This window comes from Miniopterus schreibersii, assembly GCF_964146895.1.
Source record: "Miniopterus schreibersii genome assembly, chromosome: 12".
Classification (NCBI taxonomy): Eukaryota; Metazoa; Chordata; class Mammalia; order Chiroptera; family Miniopteridae; genus Miniopterus; species Miniopterus schreibersii.
Window position 1 is genome coordinate 69928850 of NC_138112.1, and position 26553 is coordinate 69955402.

The 26553-nt window shown below is 54.8% G+C and overlaps 2 protein-coding genes across 3 annotated transcripts; one reads left to right on the plus strand and one right to left on the minus strand.

The window, feature by feature from the left end:
• Window positions 1–13325: 13325 nt before the first annotated feature.
• Window positions 13326–18704, plus strand: NPAS4 (neuronal PAS domain protein 4; the record flags this gene model as incomplete). 2 transcript variants are annotated; one of them, XM_081154456.1, is made up of 8 exons in its annotated part: window positions 13326–13500; window positions 14169–14320; window positions 14501–14603; window positions 14722–14983; window positions 15163–15272; window positions 15618–15753; window positions 15873–17308; window positions 17956–18704. In XM_081154456.1, 8 exons carry the CDS (start codon window positions 13326–13328, stop codon window positions 17982–17984), a joined length of 2403 nt encoding a protein of 800 aa, XP_081010582.1. In that variant the 3' UTR covers window positions 17985–18704. The 2 variants fall into 2 exon arrangements, with proteins under 2 accessions (XP_081010582.1, XP_081010583.1); XM_081154457.1 differs by lacking the exons at window positions 13326–13500; window positions 14169–14320; window positions 14501–14603; window positions 15163–15272 and having other exon boundaries at window positions 14812–14983.
• A 3964-nt stretch (window positions 18705–22668) lies between these two features.
• Window positions 22669–25687, minus strand: MRPL11 (mitochondrial ribosomal protein L11). The gene is made up of 5 exons (XM_081155642.1): window positions 25288–25687; window positions 24815–24910; window positions 24317–24410; window positions 24070–24229; window positions 22669–22960 (listed from the first exon to the last, which is right to left on the minus strand). The coding sequence occupies exons 1-5, from the start codon at window positions 25408–25410 to the stop codon at window positions 22855–22857; spliced, it is 579 nt and encodes a 192-aa protein (XP_081011768.1). The 5' UTR covers window positions 25411–25687; the 3' UTR covers window positions 22669–22854.
• Window positions 25688–26553: the final 866 nt, after the last annotated feature.

Consider the following 26553-nt stretch of genomic DNA (forward strand, 5'->3'; position numbering starts at 1 on the left):
CCATCGGCCTCCCTGCCCGCTCTGTGCCGCGGGAGCTGGACCCTGCGAGCGTCCTTCCTGCCAGCTGGCGCCTTAGGCCTCTCAGGGACAGACCCCGCTGGACACCGCAGGAGGGAAGGGCTTGTCCTCCTGGCGCTGGTGCTTTTCCTTCCTTCTACCCCAATGCAGCCCGCAGAGTCTTCCCAGGGGTGAGCGGCAGCGCCCCGCAGCTGGATGTTCCCCCCCCAGCTGGGGGCCCCTCGGGGAACTCCTCTGCCACTCAGCAGACCCCCCCAGCGAGGTCAGGAGTTCAGCCTTGGTTGGGGGGCTCTTTCCAGTTACTCCGTCCTCATATGTGTTCCTCAGCCCTAGAGGTAGTAGCTGCTTCATACATGGGCTAGTCCCATCTACTTTAAGTTCTCTACTAACCCTCTTAGTAGTTAAGCCCTGTTTACTTATGAAGAATTCTCTATATTAAAATTTTTCTATATAAATTACTGGTGTGGTTTCTATCTCCTGAATGATACCCCCCCAATATATTGAATTTTTAAAAAGCAAGTTGTAGAAAAATACATACAGTGTATTTGTAACTATATAAAATTCAGAAGCAGGCAGAACTAGGCCATATATTGTTGAAGGATACACACATACATAATAAACTATAAAGAAAAGCAAGAGGATGAATGAGAAAAACTCAGAGTAGTGGCTGAGTTGAGTGGGAGGTGAAATGATTGGAAAATGACAGAGGGAGACTCAAAGGTATTGCTAATGTTTAATTTCTTAACTTGGGTTGTGAGTAGACAGGAATCCAGTTTATTATGATTCTTTAAATTGCTCACATTGCTGTATTTGTATATGATTTATTTTGTAATAAAAACCTCTAAGAGGTAATAGAATTCTAAGAGCAACTTTATGTTAATAAATCAAAAAACTTACATGAAATGGACAAATTTATAAAATTTATAATTTAGAAAACTGAGTACAAGGAGAAATAGAAAACTTGAATAGTCTTATATTAAAGAAATTGAATCAGTGATTTAAAATATTCTCACAAAGAACAGACTTAGCCCAAATGATATTGCGGAAGCAGATTATCCCTATCTTAAGCTCTTCTAAAACACAATAATAGAGATTGTTTGTTCTCTAACTCATTTTATAATTCTGTTATAAAATGACCTCAATACCAACACTAGCCAAGAACAGTATAAGAAAGAAAAGAATTGGAAGCCAGCGTCACTCATGAACATAAATGCAAAAATTTTAAACAAAATATTAATAAACTGGATAGTGATGATTAAAAACAAAAAATCCTTGGATCAGCGGCCTAGAGATCTGCACTCTGTCCACGGCCACTGAAACTTCCAGAAAAACCCTTCACCTCTCTGAGCCTTACCTTCTCATTTGCGAAATGGGAATACTTGAAATAGGTGCTGTCCTGTTTATCTCGAGAGACTCTGAAGATGACCAAAGGAGAACATGGGTTTGGGAGCGAGGGGTCAAGCACTGTTCACACAGTCATGAGTCCTGGTGGCAATTCTGCCCCTTACGGTTGTGGGATGTTAGGCAAACAGCAACTTCTGTCAGCTTGTTTTTCTCACCTGTAAAATGGCAGTAGCAATCATCATCATCACCATCATCATCATCATCATCATCATCCCGCGTGGCAGGGGTGCTGTGAGGATGAAATGAGGTGACACCTCGGGAACACTCACTAAACATCAACTGTTGTTTATCAGGGTCCTGATGTGAAGTCTGTTGAGATATTTTGTGCTCTTCCCCCCCGCAAACACCAGAGGGCGACACAGACGAAGGGACGCCAGCCGCAAGCGGCCTGACGCAGCGCCATCACCGGCCACGCGGTGGCGCCTTAAGCCCATGATGTCTGCTTTTCCGCTGAGTTTGGGGAACACAGAGCGCTAACGAAGTGAGAGGGGAGATGGGGGTAAAGGGGGACCCTGGGAGGCAAGGAGCCCTGAACCAAAGGCGTGAGGATTCCTGGACCGAGGAGCTCTTGGGTTCCCGGGAAACAAAAAGGCCTTGGAGTCCTTTTGAGTATGAGGGCGCCCCCTTCCGCTTAGCGCGGGCTCCGCACCCCCTTACCCAGCGCAGCCTCGGCCCGGGGACGCCAGAAAGACGGAGCGCGCTCCCGCTCTCTGCAGCTCATTCATCCGCAGTCGTGCGGCCCGTTGCCATGGACACCTGATGCAGGCGGAGGGGAGGGAGGCCCCGCGTGACGTCGGCGCTGTTCGCAGTCGGTCTCGGGTGGCCTCCCAGTTCTTGCCTATTTTGGAAGACAGCCGCAGCCCTTCTGCTGATGCGCGCGCGCTGGCGCCTTTTAAAGGCAACTGGCGGAGTGGCGGCTCCGCCAGAGCCCGGGAGCTGCCCCCGCCCCCGAGCCGCGAGCCCCGCGCGAGGCCTGGGCCCGGGAAGCCCCTGCACCCTACCCCCCCCCCCCCCTTAGCGCCCTCCACTCACTCTGGGGAAATTTCAGCCACGGAGAAAGGAGGTCCTGCCCTTGTCCCTCGCCCCCCACCCCTCACCCCCCAACAGGGGAGACTCTTGTTCCATAGGAACCTTGGAAGGAAACAAGATGCCAGGCCTAGCGCGGTTGGGGATCCTCTCTGGACAAAGCCTCAGAGTGAAAACCCAGGTGAGGACTTCACTGCCCGCGAGGCCACCCTGAGACTCTGGGGACCCACGCCCCCTCCAGCCTCCTGCCTTCACCTTTTCTCCTTGGGCTCGGCCTGGGGTCAGGTGAGGATCTTAGCTAGAAGGCCCTTAGCAGTTTCCCAAACCCCCTCATTAAACTGAAAAGGAAACCGAGGCCCAGAGAAAAATAGTGACTCAACCAGGGTCACCTGGCATGTTCCTGGATAGCATGGGCCAGAGCCCAGGGATGCTGACTTCCTAGAGGAAGGTCAGTTAATTGACGTTAAAAATAGATGGCACTGAATGCCAGTCTGGCCCCTGTCCTGCACCCAGTAGAGAGGCCACAGGGCTCCACTTCCCACGGTGGCACCCACTGCTGTTTCTTCCCCAACAGAGTCCAGACCTAGGCGGGCTTTCTGGAGCCATCTCACTCTGGACGAGCTTCTGGATCACCATGGACTCTGTGACCACCCAGACAGGCTGCTGCTTGTGTGTGCCTGCTTCCATCGAAGGCTTCCTGCAGCTGGCCAGCTCTCTGGAACTTTCCTGAACCATACCTTTTCCAGACTGCTTTCACCTGCCAGTTGGCCTCTAGAGGGAGGTGTGGCCTGCAGGCTCTGGCAGGGCTCCCAGGGCCAGGTGGACCCAGCTCTTTGGACCTCACTGCCCAGTCCTGACAATGCCTGCACTCTTCCTGCCGCACCCTCGGGGCATTTGACCAAGACTGTGGAAAACAGCTGTGAAGTACTTTATGCTCAAGGAGACATCTCTGGGCCCCTACTCTGGACCAGGGCTGGAGACCTGGAGGTGGATCCGATCCAGCCCAGCTGCGGGGACCGTCTGGCAAAGGAGAGAGATTCATTCTCTGGGGCAGTTAGCCCTGAGCCTTGGATGGTCCAAGGGGCATCCATTGCCAGGGCCAAGACTTAAATGCACAGAAGGGGAAACTGAGACATTATTTACCAAAGTCACACGGCAAGTCAGTGCATGGCTGAGACTAGGACACAGAACCTGCCTCTTGGCCCAGGCTCTTTCTCTGCACCTCAATTCTAGATGCCAGCTTTTGAAAGGTGTACAAGGCCACTGTGCTGTGAGCAGGGACGTGGCTCAGGGTCCACCTTGGCCGTGTCTCGTGAGCCACTCCATTCTCTGCACCAGGCTGTCACCCCAGGTGGATGATCTCTGGGGGCCCCACTCCAACTGTGAGTCTGGGATTCTCTGAAATGGGGTATCTTGCCAGGCTGTGGAGTCTCTCTGCGGTGGTCTGTGGGACACTTTTGGGCTGTTTCTTCCTCCCGGACTGAAGCTAAGGAATGGAGAGGCAGGGGTTGCTTCAGCCACAGCTGTGCGGACTTCTCTGAGGATGACCTGTTTCCACGCCATAAAACCCATCACATCTCTCCAACGGTGAGTCCCTGGTGCCCTTGGCACAGACCTGTGAGAACGGCCCCTGACAGGTTGGGTTTGAAGAAGGAAAACCACAGGGTCAGCACCAATACCTGCTCCCCCCCACCTCTGTCCACACAGGCCAGGTCTCCAGGGCCCATAGCGGCCCTGCTCACCCAGGGCCGAGGACTTGGTGCTCCAGAGAGTTCAGGCCACTCAGACCCTAGCACTGGGCACACGGGCTCACCCCCCCCCCCCCGAAACTGGGTCTCAGGGCAGCAGCATTCAACTTCCAAAGGCTGAGAGGCACTGGCCAGGTGGAACCTGGGCCCAGAGACGCTCAGACTGCCAGAGACGAGAGGCCCTTCCAGGCCCAGCAGTCCAAACCACTGCCCTCTTACAAATAGGGAAACTGAGGCCCGAGAGCGGAAGGGGCTTGCATAACAGCCCCATAGGCTGCTGGCAGAGCTAGGACCAGGATCCATGTCTCCTGATCCTTCCCCCCAAACCCTTTCCCCGAATCGAACACAATCCACTGGCATCCAGACTAAGCCTACCTCCAGTTCTTCCCGGATCTTCGAGTTCTGACAGAGGCTCCCCCAGCCCACCTCCTCTTTGCACTGAGAGGTTCAGGAGCTTTCCCTTCGGCTGGGTGGTCTTTGCTCCAAAAGCTCCCGGTGTCATCCTTTTCAGCTTCCAGGGCTTCCAGAGCTGCTCCATCAATAGGCCACAATCGCCTCTACCCTCTTCTTGCCGTGGTTCAGCCCACGCCCTGGGCTCCAGCATTCCCACCGGTGGGGGGCCTCATCCCCCAGCACTTGGGGTCTCTGGGTTGCTTCTAGGGCTTCCCTTCTGCCACTGGCCCAGTCCCAGGCCCACTCCTTTCCCATGAGCACCCAGCCTTTAGTCCTGTCCGTCTCTCCTGAGATCCCTGGACCATTCCCTACAAACTTCCTCTCCTCTGAGCCTGGGCCAGTGGGAATGATAGCAGCCCAGGCGGCGCGGGGCTGCTGTGAGGCCTGAGTGGAGCTGATGCTCGCACTGGGTGTGGAAGGTGCGGGGAAGTGCTGCACCTGTAGATGCTCACGTTACAGGGGGGTGCAGGTGGCAACAAGGAGACCTCGAGCCTGGAGCCTGTGGTGGCCTAGGCACCTGTGAGTAGAAGGGGACACAAGGGCCAGCAGGGCTTTTGGTTGGAGAGTGACGGGAACCATGAGGGTTTTAAGCAGGGGAAGAGCACGGTCAGTCAGGTTGCTTCTAGAAAAGCAGCGAGGGGCGCCCAGTGGCTGAGCTCTGGCGGCGCTTGCATCCCTGAACTTGCTGAGCAGGGCATGAACCATTGACACCCCAGGAAGGAGCACACCGGGACCCAGGCTGGAGCCCTCAGGCTGTCACTGTGTGACTCCCATGACCCCCCCAGGCCTCCAGTTGTCATGCTTGTCCTTCTCTTGGGAACCTCTGCTGCCCCATCCTGGCCCTGCCCATCTGGGGCTCTCAGGCGACACTGGGCCAAGGCTGCAAAGGGCCAGTGGTGCCCAGGCCCTGTCCCCACACTCACAGTGACAGGCAAGTGCTACCCCTGAGCCAGCCCATGCCATCTCTTCAGAGCCCTGTTTGAAACTATATTTTTTATAAAGTTAAAATAAGACTAACATTTCATCATTTGACATTTATTATGCTCTTTTGTGTACCAGGCATTGTTCCAATTTCATTTTCTCATTAATCCTTTGATGTAGTCACTATTTTTCTCCTCACATCCCTATTTAATGGCTAGGTAAACTGAGGCACCAGAGGTTCAGTCACTTGCCCAGTGCGAAGGAGCCAGGACTCCGTGTGTGCATCTCATGCCAGAGCCTCGCCCCGGCCTCCACCCTCCCTGCCCCTGTGAGCCCAGGCTCCCTCCACCCCTGCCTGTCCACAAAGGGCTTAGGCTTTTCCCCATGGACCCCTCTGCTCCAGACTGAGCCACTCACCTCAGTCCTGCCTGTAGCACAGGAGCCGACCGGCCTGGTGGAGGCGGGGGCCCAGCTGCCCTTAGCGCGCCGCCCCTTGGCCTTCCCTCCGCACACCTGCTAACGGCCTCCGGGTGGCTGCTTTGGTGGCTGCTGCGCGGTGTGGCCTCACGTACAAGGCTGCGGCCTCGCCGGCCTGCGGGTCCCTTGGCCCGAGGCTTCCCCATCTCCCCGCACTGTCTCCTGCTCTCGCCGAACTCCCTGCCAGCCTTGCTCACGGCAGTCACCCTGCTGACATGGCTCGGGCCAGCTCCCACTTTCTCACCAGCCTGGATGCTCCGTGAGGTTAAGACTAGGTGTGCGCTTCCAAACCATTACATCGCCAGTGCCTGCCTGGCACAGAGCCTGGCACAAACTCAGCCCCAGACATGTGTGCCTGAGTGAACTGCGCACTGAGGCCCAGATGGGCGGGCCCTGTGCTGACCCTGAGACCCTGGAGACCCTAGATGGGGGGGTAGACAAGTAGACAAGGGGTGACAGTGCAGGGCAAAGACACACAGGGACCATGAGGGGCATTGAGAAGAAGCCCGGGCCCAGCTGCAGGACCAGCGGGGCAAGGAGGAAGGGGTACAGCTGTGGGAGATGGGGCTGGGAGGGCTCTGGAACCCGGCTGATCTAATAGATGAATAGTGGAGGGCCCGTCCCCTCCCCCAGTGTCCTGCACCCCTGTCTCCCCCACAGTGCCGATGAGTTTGGGCCTCACTCTGCATTCAGAGTGTTTTCAGCAGACAGATTTTTGTGCCCCCTCCCGGGAATACGGCTGGTTTGACTCGCTCCCCACTGCATTACTTGTGTCCTCCTCTCTCAGCCCTGCCTTCAGGTCCTTGCCCAGAAAAGCTCCATGTTTTCCCACCTGAGCTGCTCTCTCCCTCCCCGCCCCCCCCAAGGTTCCACCGCCCTCACCTTCCCCGCTCAGCCCACTCACCCGGCTCTGACCGTCTCAACGCGTGGGTGCCAGCGTGTACCCTCTTCACATGGGGCTTGTTGGTTTCATAACCATAAATAGAGAAAATGTTCTGAATTCTTCTCTGTGCGAGTAGAGCTGGGGGAGTAAGAACATAATGAAAGGGCCTTCGGAGAGAGAGGCGCCTGCTACGATGCAGATGAAGACACGACAGCCATTGCACAGACCAGGCCTGAGGGTGACGCTTTCACGCAGGGCTGCTGGGCCCTGCACCCTGGACTGGGGAGGCACCTGGGGATCTGTTAGAGACCTTTACATGGCTTCAAACCCATGAATTCAAAGGAACAATCTAGTAAAAAATAGAAAGAAGTCGAAGTCAGGAAACCTGGATCCTAATTCTGGATTCATCTCATTCTTGCCATGTGACCCTGGGCAAGTTACTAAACCTCTCTGAGAAGGTGTATAGAGATTCTTCCCCTGGGTTAGACTGGAGACTCCAGGAGGCCTGAGGCACCACAGTGCCATCATTTTCCTCCCACCAGGACATTTTTCCCTGGTAGCACCTTTATCACTGACCGTGGGACAACCCCCTTCCTGAAACGCAGTCCCGAGGCTGGGGTTGGGATAGAGATGGGATGGAGCACCCTGGCTCTTCATTGCCAACTCCAGCTTGGGTTGCCATGGGAGCAGGATGTGGAGCGTCACTCCTGCATGGGGAGGCTGCATCTGCACGGCTACAAAGGGCTAGAGGCCAGTGAGAAGCCTAGCTTCCCAATATCTCCACCCGAAAGGAGTGCAGGGCACTTGCTCCACGGCATTTGGAAGAGTGAAGAGAGATGCAGTGATGGCTTGGTGGCCCTGGACCCAGAGAGCCAGAGAGCCTCTGGATGAGAGAAGTGGAGACGTGCAGAGATAGTCCTAGACTGAATCCATCCTCTACTCCAAAAGATGGAGAACTTTTTCTGTGAAGGGTCCGTTAGTAAATAACTTAGGCTTTCCAGGACGTAGGGTCTCAACTGCTTAGCCCTGCCATTGTGGGGTGGAAACAGCCACAGATGTATGTAAACAGAGGGATGTGGGTGTATGCCAATAAACTTGGTTTATGAGGACACTCAAGGGGCCATATTTGGCATGCAGGCCAGCATTTGTAGACCCCTGCTGTACCCCATAATGTAAGAGAAAGGGCCTGGGCTGGGGGGCTTAAGGCCCAGCATCGCCAGTGACTTGCTGTGTAACATTAAGTAAGTCACCGCCTGTTTCTAAGCCTCCGTTTCACCATCTATCAAGTGAGCATAATAATACTATGAGTCAGATTTGTCGTGAGAAGAGACTAACAGGTCAGAGCAAATCTGAAGTCTTTTCACCCCTCTGTTCTATCACTTCAAGTAGAGCTAACCCCCTCCACAGGCCATGCCCTTGACTGATGAGGGTGGTGACTGGCACCCACCGCAACGGGGAAGCGCTTCTCTCTAGAGTCAGATTCTTGGCCTGGATTTCCAACCTTCAGCCCCAAGTGACCCCATTTCTGTAGCAAGCCAAGCGCAGGGAGAAACGTGGAATCCCTTCCTTTCCACCATCCTGTCATTTGGCAGGAGGTGACAGTTCACTTGAGAAAGTGATGTGGCTGCAGTGGCTGGTGGCCAGGCTTTAGAAGGGGCCTTTGAGACTCAGGCTGGGACTAGAGTGAAGACAGGTGAGCTTCAATGCTCCCCTAGATTATTCTATGGCCCCAGTTCCCTGGGTGCAGGTCAAGTAGCCACACCTGTGGCCCGGTGGTGACCGCAGCACCACCAACTGCATTAGTGGATCTTTCTTGAAACATCTTGTCTCCCTGTCTGGCCTGACCACCGCCGGGAGCTGGCATTCTTTGGCATCTTGTCATGTGCTCTGAAGACCCAGCATGTGATATTTATTCCCTCTCTCTCTCTCTCTCATTCCTTTTCTCCCTCTTTCTCCTTCTCATAGACACATTTGTCCAGGCCAAGGCAGGATAGCCTTTGACAGCCCTCTGTCCAGATCCCTGCCCCAAGTCTCCAAAAAGGCAGCCCTACCCAGGAGCCTCCATGCTGCTCTGCAGGAGCAGACTCCCTCCTCACCCTCCAGCTCCCTCCCGGGAGACCACCCTCCCTCAGACCTATGGGGAATGTACACCTCCTCTTCTCTGATAGCTGTTGAGGGGTGATGTCCCTCCACATCCCAATAAAGCTATGGCAAGATAGGGGCAAGGGATCTCATGGCTGGTTCTTGCTATAAAAAGCCCTTATTCGGAAAAAATAATAAAGAAAGAAATCAGCCAATCCCTCCTCGATGCCATCACCTCTTCTTGGTGATTTTTTCGGGGAAGGAGTGGGCGGGTTGCTATGGCAACAGATGCGAGCTCCTCTCAGTAAGAAGGGACCTTGATATTTTTTTCTCTCATTCTCTCTGTCGGCTGTGTGTGTGTGTGTGTGTGTGTGTGTGCGCGCGCGCCTGTGCCATGCATGCCTGTGCCCACACCAGGAATTTTTTTTAGAACTGAAGAAAGTCCTTCTCTCCTCACAGCTCCCCAAATATGGAGTGATGAAAAGCCACTTACTCCTGCAGGCCAGGGAAGATTCAGGATGGTTCAAGGGAAAAAGGAGAGGTCATATGGGGTTCCTTTCCTCCAACCCTTCACTAGAGATTGCATGCAGCAGCGAGAACTTCACGAATAGTTGGGGGCCAAGGGCTGGAAAGAAGGGAAGATGCTGGGTGGGGAGAGGTTAGTTAGGGATAGATGATGCAAGAGCCCAACAAGTGACATCAGAGGGATGGCAACAGAAGGTGCACTGAGTCTGAGGATGCATACACATCCATACACGGTGAGATGCTGAGAGAGAAAGGCCCAGGGCAGACTCAGATATGGACGCAATCACGCAAGGAGGCACACAGAAAGCTGCAAATATATAAATGCATACAGGCACAAACATAGAACTACACACAGCACAAGAAGTCATAGACTTTTTAAAATAAAGACAGTCATAGATATATAAGGATACAGACACACCACTACAAAGACACGTGCAGAAGACAGGCAAAAACATACAAATGCGGTCATGGTCAAATGGACACACACACATGGACGCACACGCACGCACGCACGCACACACTCTCACAGCCTGGCTCCCTCCCTCCAAGGGCCGGAGTATACCCGGAGAGCAGCGCATCGCTGGGAGTGCTGCAGGCTCACCCGGTGGGCTTGGCTGGGGGGCTCCTGCTCTCCCTATTTCTTCTACACACCCCAAAGCCCCTCTCTCAATTCACCCTCTTGCCCACTTTCCTATAGTTTATGGGCTCTGATACCTCCCCCATCTCAGCTTCCAACTTCTAGCCTATTCTGCTGCTGCTGATGCCTGCCGCCGGGAGGGGGGGAGCGGGGTGACTCAGCCAGGCCAGGATGACTCACACTGCCAGTATTTTTAGCAGCGGCCAGGAGCTCTCTAGTGTGCCAGCCGCCCCCCTCCTCCTGCTTGCTATTTTGGAACCGTCACTGGTGATATAAATAGCTCCTCTCCCACGGCCTGAAGCTTCTGCCAAGCTATTTTTGGTTCTGCACTGTTAAAAATAGCTCCATGGAGGTGGGAGGAGAAGGGAGTGGGAGCTGGCCTACGGAGAGGAGACATTAGGGCACGCAGAGCTTCTCAACCCGAATCGGAGTGGGCGAACCAGGATGAGCCTTTGTCTACTCCCTCTTTTGTCCGTTTCTAGACCCTTCTTCCCTTCCCAAGTGGTCTCTCTTTCCCCACGTCTATTCTCTTGGAAAAATCCAAGGGCTCTTCCCTTGAGCCCCTCTGTCTCCCCCTGCCCCCTTCACTCCTAGAGCTCAGAAATATTGGCCCCTGACACCCCCTCCCATATTCATCCTCAGAGGAAGAGGGGACATCCAACTGGGGCCTCATTCTGAGGCCTGTGTGGACTCAAGCTCTCCCTTGATGCCCCAGGCAGACCGAGGTCAGTGTGACGTCCCTGGCGATTTTTCAGGACCACGGACAGCGGCCAGAGTGCCCCATTCTTTCTCTGCGAATGTTCCGCTTCCTGAAGACCAGCTGGACCCAACCGATAGACACTTGCCATGGAGAGGGACACTAAGAGTGTCTCCCAGCCAGGGCGAAAGCCTCAGCAGTGGGGAAGAAACCAGGAACACTGCCCTGGGTGTGCCTACAAGAAGGGCGTCCAAAGATCAAGGGCTTGTCCCAACAGAAGCTTGAGGGAGGGGCGGGTGGGTACATCAGGGGTCAGATAGAGATGAAAGTGGAGCTATTTCTCCATCACCCAGATAAACAAGGTTAGAGATTGTGGCAGACACACAAACACACACACACATCCTTTCCCTCCATCTCAGTGGTGCCACTGAACACGGGATGGTTGATGGGAATGACCCCAACGTCTGCCAAACCGGCACAGGCGGTCAGGATTAGGCCCCCCCAGCACCCCTTCTCCTCTGCCGTCTCCCCCTCCCCGTCTGCCTCTCTTGCCACCACCCCGTCCCACGGGGAGCGAGGACTTCCTTGACCCCAGATTTCACTTCTTGGTGTCAAAGTTTATCTCTGCTCTTCCTATGTGACTTTCTACAATCAGGCCAATCCCCCCTCTCCCATATTTAAAGTGACCTCGTTTCCAGCCCCTCAAGTGATCTCACACAGCCCCCACCCTCCAAATGAGACTTCCCCTAACGTATCCCCTAGCTCACTTCTTTCTCCATTTATGGGATCCTGGGGGAAGAAAGGCGCCCCTCAGCCCTGTAGAGAGCAATCTTCTGGGCTGAAAAGAGCAAGATGAAAGAGGGAGGAAGGGCGAGGGCGACGAAGCTGGCAGAGAAAGAAAGGAGATTCGAGAGAGCAGAAGGGGCCGTCTGAGGGTGCAGGGCGTGCGAAGCTGAGACAGACCACCCAGCAGGCAATGAGTAAAGACACTGGGGGGGGGGGAGAGTTGAAGGTAGAGAGACTGAGAGAGGAGTCCTAGCCCCCGAGATGGGGCGGGGTCTGGAGGGGGCGTGGAGGTCAGCCTGGCGGGGGAAAGGGGTCCCCGGGAGGTGCAAGGGTCTCCCCTGCGAGGCGCAGCCGGCCCCCTCGCGGCTCCGCGGCCGCGCGGTCCTCCCGGCCGGAGGCGGGGGGAGTCCTCGGGAGCGCGGCGGAGGCAGCCAGGCTCCGCCCGCCGCCGCGGCCGACGCCGGAGGATTCCTGCCCAAATATGGAGCTGGGATTCCCCGGGCCCGCCCCCGGCCCCCGCCCCCGGCCCGGCCCGGGGAGACACCAGCGGCAGCCCCGCGGGGGGGGGGTGCGCTCTGGGGCTGGCAACGGGGGCGGATGGGGGGGCAGGGATGCGTAGGTGCAGATTCTGACCCTCACCGCGCCCGGCGCCTGCCTCAGTTTCCCCGCCGGTGGCTGAGGTTAATTAGCTGGCGGGTCAGGGAGGAATCGCTGCAGACCACGGCCTGGGCGTAGGTGTTTCTATTCTTGGCTGCGGGAGAGCAGAACCAGGGCCAGATCCGGCCGATCCCTCCGCTCAGGACCCCCTCTCACCCCGCCCTGGGGACTCGGACCCCCGCCCCGTGTAACCCCCCTGCTAAGCCGCCCAGGCCTGGCTCTGGGAAGGGGCGGGGGGAGGAGGCTGGCTGTTTGAAAGTGACTAAGGGAATCCCAGACTGAGGAATCCCTCGAGAGGAACCCCAGCCATGACCCACGCGCAGCGGCCACGCAGGGGCCACCAGGACCCTTCTTGCCCTCCCGTGAAGGTGACCCTTTGTCTAGCAAACGGGGGGGGGGTGAATTTGCGGACAACCTTGCCCTTCCCCATTTCCTTATCTTCTTAGAAAAATCCAAGTCCGAAGAGCCCCTCCCTGCCCTCTACAGCCTCTCCTGCCAGGGGCTCCTGAGCGCCTCCACCTTGCCCTGTCGCTCCCCTCAGCTGAACGCTTTCGGACCCCTGCGCCCCTGCACCCCCTTTCAGGCCTTCCCAAGGCAGCGCTTGCCTCTCAGCTCGGCGGCGGCCCCCCCCCCGCCCCCTCCACAGCCCGCTTCTCCCCCTCCCTGCGCCCCCCCCTGCTCTTTCTCTACGTCACAGGATGACGTCGGAAGCCGGGGAGGGAGGAGGAGCGCCTCCCCTCCCCGCCAGCGACTCCTGCTGCAGCTTGCTTAGCCCAGCCTCCCGCTTTCCCGCCCCCCTTTCTCTCAGGCGAGCCCCCCACGCCTGGCAGGAGCTATATAAGGCGGAAGGAGGCAGGCGAGGGGGGCAGCGCAGCCGAGCGGAGCCCAGGAGAGGAGCGGAGAGAGCCTGAGCGAGAGACAGACGGGGAAGCGAGGAGGAAGCCGCCGGTGCATCCGGACAGGACCGCAGGTGTGCGGAGCGCCCGGGCTGGAGCCCCGCAGCCGCTGGTCATGTACCGCTCCACCAAGGGCGCCTCCAAGGCGCGCCGCGACCAGATCAACGCCGAGATCCGCAACCTCAAGGAGCTGCTGCCGCTGGCCGAAGCGGACAAGGTCCGGCTGTCCTACCTGCACATCATGAGCCTCGCCTGCATCTACACTCGCAAGGGAGTCTTCTTCGCTGGAGGTGAGCAGACTAGGGCTTCCGGAGACCCGAGCTGGGGACGCTGGGGACAGTGGAGCGAAGGGAACCCTCGGGACCTGTCACATGTCTAGGGCAGCGTGTTGGCGAGTTGGGGAGAAAAGGGACTTGGGGGACTGGGGACCCCCTACGTTTCTTTCTGATCTCCGTCCAGGCTTCACCTTAGTTCTGGGTGAGGAATAGAGAGCCTGGGCAGTGCCCCTAGTGCCAGACTTATGAGAGGGGGGAGCCAGGGCAGAACGGCCCCAGCTCCCACCAGCGCGGAGGCGCTCCGGAGGCCCCGAGAGGGAAGCCCGGGAAGTTTCAGGGACGGAGCCGCCGAAGCAGCCTCTGTCCCCGACGCTGAGGCTGCCGCGGCCTCTGCGGCGCTGTCCGCGGTGCAGGCGGCGCGGCCGGGGAGAGGCGCTGTCCGCGGTGCTGAATCCCGGGGCGCTGCCCGTGGTCCTGAACCCAGGGCGCGGAGCCCGGCCCGACCTAGCAGTCCAGCAACAGGTTCCCTGGGCAAGAGCCGCGGGCAGTGGGTCAACAGGTGTGTGCAGAGGCAGGCCCATGAGGAATTCCTCTTGATTTTCTGAAATTCACTCCGTGCCTTCCTCTCTTCTGCTTTGCATCCTAGTCTTACTCCCTACTCACCATGTCTTCTCACCTTGCAGGCGCTCCTCTGGCGGGCCCCACAGGGCTTCTCTCAGCGCGAGAGCTTGAAGACATAGTGGCCGCGCTGCCTGGCTTTCTGCTTGTGTTCACGGCGGAGGGAAAGCTGCTGTACCTGTCTGAGAGTGTGAGCGAGCACCTGGGCCACTCCATGGTGAGTGCTGAGGGGGCTCTCTCAACTTGGCCCAGGGTACAGATGGGACGCAGTGAGCCTTCTACTTCTGAGAATCTGAGGATTACTTGGGAACAAGGGTTTATGCCCTGCAAGATGCTTTGTCAAGGATTGGCTCTTGATTCCTTCACTAATGGTCATCTCTTCTTCACCTTCCCCCAGGTGGACCTGGTTGCCCAGGGTGACAGTATCTACGACATCATTGACCCAGCTGACCACCTAACTGTGCGCCAGCAACTCACCCTGCCCTCTGCCCTGGACACCGGTGAGAACTCCTTTCTCCCTTCCTCAGTCCAGTCTCCCTCCTGCTGCCCTGCTCCTCCCCATCTGCCATCTCTCTCAGCCATTCACCTTCTTACGAGTTTTTCTCTTCACTCACCTAGATCGCCTCTTCCGCTGTCGCTTCAACACCTCCAAGTCCCTTAGGCGCCAGAGTGCAGGCAACAAACTGGTGCTTATTCGAGGCCGATTCCATGCTCACCCACCTGGAGCTTACTGGGCAGGAAACCCTGTGTTCACAGCCTTCTGTGCTCCACTGGAGCCAAGACCCCGCCTTGGTTCTGGCCCTGGCCCTGCCTCACTCTTCCTGGCCATGTTCCAGAGCCGCCATGCTAAGGACCTGGCCCTACTGGACATCTCTGAGAGGTAAGCCCAGAGCACTCAGACCCCAGGAGGGAGGCAGGCCAGCGATGAGGGGACCTTAGATTCTGGAGTTAGGGGCAGGGAGGATGGAATCTAAGGGGGCAGAGGACCTGGGGGGGAGGGAGATACCTGGGTTGAGCAGGGAAAACAGAAAGCTGACCTCACCCTTTCTACTTTCCCAGCGTCCTAATCTACCTGGGCTTTGAGCGCAGTGAACTGCTCTGTAAATCATGGTATGGACTGCTGCACCCTGAGGACCTGGGCCACGCTTCTGCTCAACACTACCGCCTGTGTGAGTGTCCAGAGAAGCTGGGGACAAGACAGGGAGCTGGGAAATGGCATGGGAGACCCTACCAAGAAGGGCTGTGGCCAAGGCTGCTGCTGGGGAGGCACCAGAGGCCAACAGTTTTGGATGTCGTAGGGTGAACATTGGGGTGAGGAGTCAGGGTGAGAATAGCGTCAGAACTGGGGGACTCCAAATGGTGAGGTCAAGGTGGGGAGCTGAGTGGTGCAGGTTAGAGTAGTCAGAAGAGGATGTCATGGATACCCCAACTCAGAGGAGAGGTCAGTGTGGTGATAGTTTAGGTGATGCTGCCTGATGTCTGTCTAACTCTGCATCTTTTTTCTTTCCCTTCAGTGACCGAGAGTGGAGATATTCAGGCAGAGATGGTAGTGAGACTGCAGGCCAAATCAGGAGGCTGGGCATGGATTTATTGCCTGTTATACTCAGAAGGTCCGGAGAGCCCCATTACTGCCAATAATTACCCAATCAGGTGAGCTGCAAGGCAGGAGCTGGGGGAGCAACTGAGGCGGGCATGGAGGAGACACAAATTGGGAAATTGGCCTGGGAATGGACCAGATCTTTACTGGCTGTCTCTTCTCTCCTCTCTAGTAACATGGAAGCCTGGAGCCTCCGCCAGCAGCTGAACTCTGAAGACACTCAGGCAGCTTATGTCCTGGGCACCCCAACCATGCTGCCCTCGTTCCCTGAGAACATCCTTTCCCAGGAGCAGTGCTCCAGCCATAACCCACTCTTTATCCCAGCTCTTGGGGCTCCCAGAAGCACCAGTTTCCCCAGTGCTCCCGAGATGGGTGCTGTCTCAACATCAGAAGAGCTTCCCCGACCTCCCAAAGAGCTGGGCTTCAGTTACCTGACATTTCCGCCTGGCCCTGAGCCTTCTCTTCAAGCCGACCTGAGCAAGGATCTTGTGTGCACCCCACCCTACACGCCCCACCAGCCAGGAGGCTGTGCCTTCCTCTTCAGCCTCCATGAGCCCTTCCAAACCCACTTGCCCACTCCATCCAGCTCTCTCCAAGAACAGCTGACTCCAAGCACCGTGACCTTCTCTGGTCAATTGACGCCCAGCAGTGCAACCTTCCCAGACCCACTGACGAGCCCACTGCAAGGCCAGCTGACTGAGACCTCAGCCAGAAGCTATGAAGATCAGTTGACTCCCTGCAGCTCCAACTTCCCAGACCAGCTGCTTCCCAGCACTGCCACCTTCCCAGAGCCGCTGGGCAGCCCTGCCCACGAGCAGCTGACTCCTCCCAGCACAGCCTTCCAAGCACACCTGAACAGCCCCAGCCAAACTTTCCCAGAACAACTGAGTCCCAATCCCACCAAGACTTACTTTGCCCAGGAGGGATGCAGTTTTCTCTATGAGAAGTTGCCTCCAAGTCCTAGCAGCCCTGGTAATGGGGACTGCACGCTCCTGGCCCTAGCCCAACTCCGGGGCCCTCTCTCTGTGGATGTCCCCCTGGTGCCAGAAGGCCTGCTTACACCCGAAGCCTCTCCAGTCAAGCAGAGTTTCTTCCACTACTCTGAGAAGGAGCAGAATGAGATAGACCGTCTCATCCAGCAGATCAGCCAGTTGGCTCAGGGCATGGACAGGCCCTTCTCGGCTGACGCTTGCACGGGGGGGCTAGAGCCACTTGGGGGGCTGGAGCCCCTGGACTCCAACCTGTCCCTGTCAGGGGCTGGCCCTCCCGTGCTCAGCCTGGACCTGAAACCCTGGAAATGCCAGGAGCTGGATTTCCTGGCTGACCCTGATAACATGTTCCTGGAAGAGACGCCCGTGGAAGACATCTTCATGGATCTCTCTACCCCAGACCCCAATGGGGAATGGAGTTCAGAGGATACTGAGGCAGCGGTCCCAGGAGGGGCCCCATCGCCTTGCAACAACCTGTCCCCAGAAGACCACAGCTTCCTGGAGGACCTGGCCACATATGAAACCGCCTTTGAGACAGGTGTCTCAGCATTCCCCTACGATGGGTTTACTGATGAGTTGCATCAACTCCAGAGCCAAGTTCAAGACAGCTTCCATGAAGGTGAGTCCAGCCCAGATGCTCAAGTCTCAAGCCCCTGCCCTGCCCATGAGACGCTGGGTGGAGTTAGATGAGCAGATTCCCCTCTCTACCTCGGCTTTATCAATGGGATAACACCACCTGCTGCCCAGGGTGGCAGCGAGGGTAACTAATGAGGAATAATCTGGAAGTTCCTGACAAGCAGGCCTGGAGGGCAGGGGTGAGGGTGTGAGGTGAAGGGCAAGAGAATCCTTGACTGATGGTTCTTCACCCTGTGAAGGACCTAGGTCAGCTATCATCGCCCCATTTTACAGATGTAGACAATCAAGGTCCCAGAGTTAAAGAAACTTGCCTAAGGTCACACACAAGTTGATGGAAGAGGCACCAGGGCTGCCTCTCAGTATTCTTGCCCACTAAAGGGCATGCAGAGTAACATTTAGAGGCACTTGGAAAAGTAAGAGGCTCCCGGCTATGGCTCCGCCCTTTCCAAAACTGGAGCCATATTTTCTCTCCATTCATCCAAATGGCTCCCTTTTCCGATGAACCCCTGGTGATCATTCAGCCACTGGGCCAACATATTTGAACCATACTATGTGCCACATCCTCAGCTTATCTTTCCTAACAGGCCCACTGATCGTCCTCTCTCTCTTTCTCTCTCTCTCTCTCTGCAGATGGAAGTGGAGGGGAACCAAGGTTTTGAATAAGTCTGTGACTTAACGTCGTCAAGTATGGCATATTGTCATCAAGACGTGGAGCTGCTCTCCACCCCCCCGGGACTGTTGGGGGATTCTAGGGGCCAGAGGGGGATATATCTGATTCCCCAGGCCCTGCAGGATTGGGTGGGGGGAGGTGGGAGGGCTAGGGAGGGGAGCTTCTTTTTAAAACTTAGAGACTTCCAGCGATCCCAGTTTCCATTTCAATCTGTACTCACTCGTAGTGAGTCTCCTTGAGTGGGATTTCAAGCGGAGACCGGGGGAGTCCCACTTCCCCACCCCCCGCTGCCCCATGGGCCTGGGCCAGTTCTCCACCCCCGGGGGCCAAGCCAGCCCTGGGCCTCGGTGGGGGAAAGGCAGCACCCATCCGGGCCAGCCTGTGCCCTGAGGGGCTCTTGACACCCACGTAGAATTCTCTACACACCAGTAACGGGATTTCAATTCCGATGGACTCTGCCGCCCCGGCGGCCCTTCTTGTGACTTTTGCGCCCCGCGCCTGGGGTGGGGGGCGTGAAGAGACACTACGTTCCTTTCCGATGGAGGAAGGCAGACCTGCCGCTGTCACACGTGTGCTTGCACGAGTGCGTGTACCTGGTGCGGGACTCACCCAGCTGCCAGACTGCCTGGGCTTGCCCAGGTGGCCACCTCATGGTGCTGTGGTGACTTTGTAGCCAACTTTATAATAAAGTCCAGTTTGCCTTTTTGGTACCCTTGGTGTCATGCTGTAAAGGGGGAAGGGTGGGGACCTGAAAAGGTTGGGAGGCCCCGATGGGAGGAGGGGGGTCAGGAAGTAAGTCTGGGCCTGCTGACAGCCCGGCATTTCTCGATTCACTCGCTCACTCCTCCCTTTGTTCATGTAACACCTGAGCGCACAGTGCATCCGCTCTGTGCTGGAAGCTGGAGAGTTTGGAGCTGAAACGGCGCTATCACTGCCTTCAAGGTGCTTTGGCATCTAATCCTAGAGGGTGCTCGAGTCTCCTCCTTGTGCCTGCTTGAGGTGCTCACAGTGGGAGGGGGAGCAGAAGGGCGGGGGGTGGGCAGCGGATTCAGCTTGCCCTTTTCCTGGGCATGTGTGTGAAGTCTCAGGACATGAGTTTCTTTCTTCAGCCTGGTCCTGCAGAGAAACATTGGAAATGATAACCATGTTGCATGGGCCTTTCCACTGACAAACACTTTACATTCCTCTTTCACTGCAACGAAGCCCCTGACAGGCGGATTAGCACCATTTCACTAATGAAGAGACAGGGTCACTGTTGAAAAGTAACTCCCCCACGGGTGGCGAGAGTCCTATGGGCAATGTACCATGCCATCTGCATCCGAGCCCTGGGCTGGCCCCTCGGCCCCCCAAGCCCATGAACCACCATCTCAAACCACCCCATCCCAGGTTACCCGAGGGCAGGCCTGGACTGGAGTGGGGCCGCTTCCCTCCGGGTCTGCATGCTGGAGCAGAGCCCAAACTCCCAAGTGAGGCAACTTAGTGAGGAGAGAGAAAAAGTTTCCAAAAATACTGTTTTCCTCTGAGCTTGAGGGCCCAACAGCCACCGGGCATGGTGGTGGGGGAAGGGGGAGTGAAAATTAAGAAAACAAAAAGGCCTGGATCCAAATCCACCAACTATTTGCTGAGTGGGACCTGAGCCTCAGTTTCTTCTCAGGTAAATTGGGGCTGGAAAAAATGGCACTTACCTCCCAGAGATGCTGCTCTAACTTGGTGGGGTCTCTTTACAAGATGAGAGGCACAGGACAGACTTGAGTTATTGGTGTGAATTAGGAGGCAATGGTGACCGCAAAGGCCTACAGGAATTTTCTTTCTCAAGGAGAGTCCAGGCCTCAATCTTCCCTGCAATGGAATATGGGGGAGGGGTTCCAAGAGCTGAGACCACAACACTGAGTACTCCCCTGAACCTCTCTCACTCCAAATCCTCCAGCTCTACCAAAGCCCTTCGGAGGGTCCCACGGAGAGACATTCCAGGGGCCTGTCACCCCTTTTCCACTGGGGATGAACCCTTGGGTGAAACAGGAAGGTGAAGTCTTGCCCTCTGCTCTCCTGTGCATCTTTTCTCCAATTTGGACCAAAGAATTGGGCTGTAAGCCCCACAAAGACCCTATCTTAGCTCCACTCCCTCGCTGGCACTGAGCACCAAGCCAGGCACACAGCAGGCGCACCAGAAAGAGTGTATTGAGAGGACCATTTCTGAAGATCAGTCCAAGGATTTGAGTAGAAAGTCACCAATTTCTACCACAAAAAATTGTTCCCAAGTTCTGCAGAGGGCAAAGGGTTGTAACTCTCAGCTTTGAATCTTAAGTGACTATAAGCTCAAGACACACCTTGGAGTCCCATCTAAAATCCTCCCCAATAGTCATCAAAAGCCAGGGAAGTCAGGGAAGCTGCAGCAGCCAGGAGGAACCCAAGGAAACAGAATGAAGAAATATAATGTGGTGTTCTGGATGGGCCAGAGCCAGAAAAACGCTACCGGTTACAAACTAAAGAACTCTGAATGAAGTATGGGCTTTAGTCAATAATAACGTATCAATATCGGCTCATTCATTGTGACAAATGTGCCATATAAGTGTAAGATGTTACTAGGGGAAATAATAGGTATGGAGTATATGGGAACTCTGTACTATTTGCAAAACATTTCTGTGAATCTAAATATATTCTGAAATAAAGTTTCTTTAAAGAGTAAAACTAAATAAATTAATTTTAAAAACGTGAGGAAAAAAAGCATTTCACTGGAGATTGGTGGAGGTGGTGGGTGACCGGAGAGTGTGCGTTTTGTCCAGAAGGCGCCTGACTTCAGGAGCAGACTCGCCACCAGGTTAGTCGGAGAGAAAAAACTAGGAGCCAGTGGCTCCACCTGCTGGACAGAGAAGTACCTGCTTCTGTTCCTCACCCGCGGTCCCTCTCGAGGCACAGCGCCTCACAGCTTAGAGCAGGTGGAGGTGCTGAGGTCCCCGGAGAGGAAAGGACTTGCCCAAGGCATTCTCAGGTCTGCCTCTCAGCCAGTTCTCTTCCCACCAGCCTCTGCCCTAGGAGCAGAATGTAGGAAAAAAGCTCAAGTTTTTGGGTCATAAATACTGAGTTCAAGTGCTGGCTCTGTAGCCTCATTTTTTCAGGCGATAAATAGTATTTACAATACCTACGTGTGACAGAAACTGTTCTGGGTGCAGGGATGCAACAGCGAACAAGACAGGCAAGGTCCCTGGGCTCACCGAGCCTACATTCTAGCTGTGGGAGACATAACAAAAAGAAAATAAACAGCTTGCAAAAAGTGTACAGTATGTTGTTCAGTAAGGGAAAGAACCAGTTCTCTGAAGGCAGGAACCATGTCTCACATTTTCCTGTGTCCTCAGTAGCAGGAGCACTTAGCCCAGTGCCTGATACATAAGCCACTCAAAAACTGTTTTGCAAATAATGTTTATCACAAGTTTATGCATGTGTGTATACATTTTTTAACGCAAATAAAATACCTAACAGCTGAGGACTGGTTTAATAAATTATGGTCCACTCACAAGACAGAATACTAAGTAGTCATTAAAAATTGCGCAAAGAAGATAATAATAAAAAAATGTTCTAAATAATTGCCAAATTAAAAGTAAAACAAAACAACATCTAGATTGTGACACCACTTCGTTATTTAAAAAAATTATATAGCCCAGCCGGGCGTGGCTCAATGGTTGAGGATCCAGGTGATCAGGGTTCGATTCCCAGTCAGGGCACATGCCCAGGTTGCGGGCTGCAGCCGATCAATGACTCTCTCATTATTGATGTTTCTCTCTCTCTCTCTCTCCCTTCCTTTCTCTGAAATCAATAAAGATATATTTAAAATAAATAAAAAAATTTAAAAATTTAAAAATTATATATAAATATGCACACAAAGAAACAAAGAATAGAAAAGATATACACCAAAATATTGGCAGGAGTCTCATCTGGGTGGTGGGATGACCAGACTTGAGTTAGCTTGTGTTTTCCTGTTTTCCGAATCTCAGTGCAAAACAAAGTGCCTCGCACGTAACAGCTGTTCAGTCATGTGAATCCATTTCTACCCCGACTCCTCCTTTCTTCTCGGCAAGGGTGAGAGTCCTTGATGTTCTGGAGAGTGGAGAAAACAAAAGGCCAGGGGCCTCCTAAGGTCTTCTCCTGCGTGGGCAGGTGCCTCCTGAAGCTTTGCTTCTTCCTGGGGTCTGCAGCCAGGAGCCCCACAACAGTTCACGTTCAGCTAACACCTGATCCAGAGCCAGGACCCGCTTAGTAGGGGGCCTAAAGTAGCCCCTGGGCTCAGGGACACTTATGCAGTAACACTGTTGGGGTGGTGACCTGATGTCCACCCCACGGGTCTGTCCCTGTTGAACTGGCGGGTCCCCAGGAGTTAAGAAATGTTTCCGATAGCGGTACAAGCAACATCTGCTGCTTCTGTACACACAAGTCCCAGCATTCCCAGCCCCCACCTACCCTGTTTCTCATCCCGGGGAGCAGGAACACAAGGCTGGGCTACTACTCAGACCTCTGCCACCAATTCAATCTGGCCACGTTGCTCTGCTTGGCTGAGCCTCAGATCACATACCTGAGGCAGCATGAACAGCCCTACCTCCGAGGGCAGCTAATGTCTGTCCATGGTGGCTACTGTCAGTACTGGTCCCTTCCCCCTGGGGTCCCAAGACAGAAGTCAAGAGTGGGTGACAAAAGATGTTTATTTAGGCTTAATCCCATGACACATCCACATGTGTAAAAATATATAATCTAAAGTCAGGGGAATAATAATTAGATTGGTGCCACTTCCCCTTCCCTTTGGCACAGCCTTTCCAGCGGCCCCCTTCCCAGCTGCTCCCTTCAAAATCCTGGAGTGTGCCGGACAGGGGTCACTTCTTGGCAGCTTCTGCCTGAGCTGCCAGATCTGCCTCTTTCTGAGCCTCCAAGAATATGGCTCGCTCCTTCTGGAAAGCTGCCAGCTCTTCCGAACTGAGGCTGCAGGTACAGAAAAACAGATGGAAAGGGAGTGGCCCGTGTAACTGCCTCAGAACCCTCTTTCCCCTCCTGGACTTCCCATTCCTTTGCTCATCGGTTTCCTCTAACAGGAAGGCCACCCCACCACCCTCGCCGTGCCACCACCTCACTGCCTCTGCCTTTTGTTCCCTTCTTCAAGCCCTACAGGTCCTTTGAGGCCCCAGCTGTATCTCAGCCCCGATCAACTGGCTCTTCCTCTGTGCCCCACAACACTCTGTACAATCAAGTCTTCAGGCATGTGTGTCTCCTCCTGAACAGGGATCAGGTTTACTCATCTCTGTACTCCCAGTAAAAGTAAAGATTTGAGAAAAGTGAAGCTCATCCCTGTTCCCTGCTTAACCCCGCTTCTCTTGGGAAACAACCAGCAGCCTTGACTCAACAGCAAGAGGCCAGTAAAGGGTTGAGTGCCGCCCCTGCTGTTGTCTGGGCTAGACGCACTCTCACCAACACCTCACTTCAAAGAAACAAATCCTGAGGTGACCCGAAGCCCCACGGTGGCGGACCTGTTGGCCTCGCCTCTCTCACACTATTTCCTCCCCTGCCTCTAGTACCAGATTATGTAACAGCTTCCACTGAACTTCTTTGCTTCACTCTTTCCCCTTCCATCCTTTATAGGGATCTTTCCACTTCTTGGAACGCTTTCCCCCAGTCCTTGACTTCATTTTTCAGGTCTCTGTCACCTCTCCTACAAAATCCTAATTGACACACTAGGCAAAATCAGGAGTTCTACACTTTGTTCTCAAGACTCCTGTAGTTCAACACTGCCCATCTGGCAGGCTAATGCTCCATTTGTGAACCTGCCTCCATCTCTGGACTGTGAGTTCCTCAGGAGCGGGGCCAAACATGGCTCTCTTGTTCCTAGTCCCATCTAATACCCAGACAACATTTAACATGTAGCAGGTACTTAATAAGTGTATTCCAAATAAATGAATGGGACCCCCCACTCCCAAGAATCTAAGGTCCTTTGACTCAGAAGCTGACTCTCCCACTAATGTGCACTCTCAGCCTTGCCCCAAAGTCAAGAACTGTTCAGGCCCTCCCCTCACATTGTGCTTCCCCAGGACACTCACTCCTTCACCACACGAATGCCCAGGGAACGGGCAGAGCCAATGATGGAGCGGACAACAGAGGACAGGGGCACATCCTGTAGGGCGAAGGCATCGTCCTGAGCTTTAACACGCGCAATCTCGTACACATGCTTCAAGGTCACCAGGCCTGCCACCTCCTTCCCTGGAAGGAAGAAACAGGTAGTCCTTCAGGTGTCACTGCTTCCTTCCAAGGCCCCCCAAAATCCCAGGTGCCTACCCTGAACCTTACCTGTCTGCCGGGCCCCTTTTTCAATCCCAGCAGCTGCCTTCAGGAAGTAGGAAACAGTGGGTTGTCCAATCTTGAGTTCAAATGTCCTGTCAGGCTTAATCGGAGGGAAAAAAAACCATGAGAATATCTCTTCCTGCCTCTTCCAACCCCTGTTGCCCCAACCCAGGGGACCTCTAACTTCCTATCTCCCCTTCCCTTGAGTCACCTTCTGACCGTGTCCCTCCAACAGGCTACAAGAACACAGGAAAAATAAATCTGCAGCAAACACCCCAGACACCTCTATTCCAGGCCTGACTCTGCTCAGGATGTCCCCAAAAAGCGAAGGGGCAACTGGATGGCCTGCAATATGGCAGGGCAGGCTCAGAAAAGATGCTCTGGTCTCCACAGTGTAAACGGGGAGAGACTTGCCCCGAGTTAGGAAGTGGGTAGCAACCTCGGGTCTTAGGGAGCACAGGGGGGGGATGAAAAGAAACTGGAATCAGAGTCCCGCCTCTGCACCTTCACAAAGATCTTGGTGGGCAAAGGGATGCCTTCCTTGATGTCCTTTGTCTTCTCGTTGAACTCCTTGCAGAACTGGTTGATGGAAACGCCTCGCTGTGGCGGGAGCATAGGGGTTGGTGCAGGGAGGAAGGGATGCTTCCTACCACCCAGGGGCCTCCGTGCACCCCTCCTCCACCCTCACTTTTTGTCCCCAGCCTCTCTCCTCCGCCCAGATTCAACTCCACTTCATGTGCTAGATGATTTGTACCCACCATCCCTCTAAACTCACAACAGTCCGTCGAGGAAGGACCGAGGAAGCTGAGCCCCAGGAGACTATGGAACTAACGCAAGAACTTCCCGCGCGTGTGGGTAGCAGAGCAGCGCTTTGAACCGAGACCCAGCTCCCGAGCCCGCACCCTCCACCCGAGTACTAGCCACCACCCTCGGGGGCCTCCCACGCCTCCCACTCGGGGTTCCAGTCGCCGCTGCACCTGACCCAGGACGGGGCCTAGCGGGGGCCCGGGCATGGCCTGGCCCGCCCGCACGATGGCCCGGATCACGCCGCCGGCCTCGGGTTTCTTGACGGCCCGAGTGGCCCGGATTAACTTCGACATGATGCGGGGTTCAGAGCCTTCGTTCACCTCGGGTCAACCGCAAGAGAGGCTGACGGCTCCGGGCGCCGCCATCTTGTGTCAGAGGTCACGGGTCCTCTCCTTAGGTTAGGGCCGGTGAAGCCAACAAAGAGCAGAGTTGTTTCGGTCCTTCCGCTCCCCAGTTAGTAAAACAAGGAGGATGATAAAAAGAAAAAGACTTTTACCTTGCCATCTGAAGGTAGAGGGAGGACCGAATGGCTCGGATACACGCATTCCTCCCGAAGAGCACACAGGCAGTGCTTCGGGCAGCTAAACTGGAGAAGGACCTTAGTACCCGCACAGCATTGTGGGTATGGTAGTTTTGACCGCTTGGCAAACCCCGCAGATGGCTGCGCGCCGGGGCGCTGTCTGCTGCTCAGGGATGTTGTCCTTGGGTTTGAAATGAACCTGGAGCTCGTTCTTAGGTGTAGGAACAATCTCTTAACTCGCAGCGCCTGTTTCCTCACCTGTTGTTGAAAGCCGGTATGGTTAAGAGTTCAGACTGTGGAAGCAAACTGCCCGGTTGCTTCTCTTGCTGCCTGTGAACTTGATGAAGTTAACTTATGCTTAGTTTCTCCCCCGGACAATGGGGATTAAAATATTTAGTACCTACCCCTAGGGATTGCCGTGAGGGTTGAGTTAGCCAAGTGCTTTAGAACAGTGCCTGGCATCTTGTCAGCTATTAACTGTACAGTGAGGACAAAACCTTCACAGAACTGTTGTGAGGCTTAACAGGCTCAGAACGTGTTGAATACATCCTTTGTGTCCATGATATTACTGTATGTCATTTAATTTTTTTTTTTTGAGTACTTTTTACATGCCAGGTACTGTGCTAAGGGCGCATTTAAACCTCATTACAATGCTATGAGGTATAGGTGCTGTTATTATCCCCACTTTACAGATGAGAAAACTGAAGCACAGAGTTTAAGTCCGTTTAAACCTACACTGCTGGGAAGGAGCAGTCAGGATCTGAACGCAGACTTTTTGGTTCTAGGAACTGTGCACTTTAACCACTCTCTAGGCTGCTTTGCCAATCAACAGAAGTCTGTGCTGGATGGGTAATTTGTGGGGGGAGGAGGAGAGAGGCATCAAGGGTGATGCTCAGGATTCTGGCATGGAGAGTTT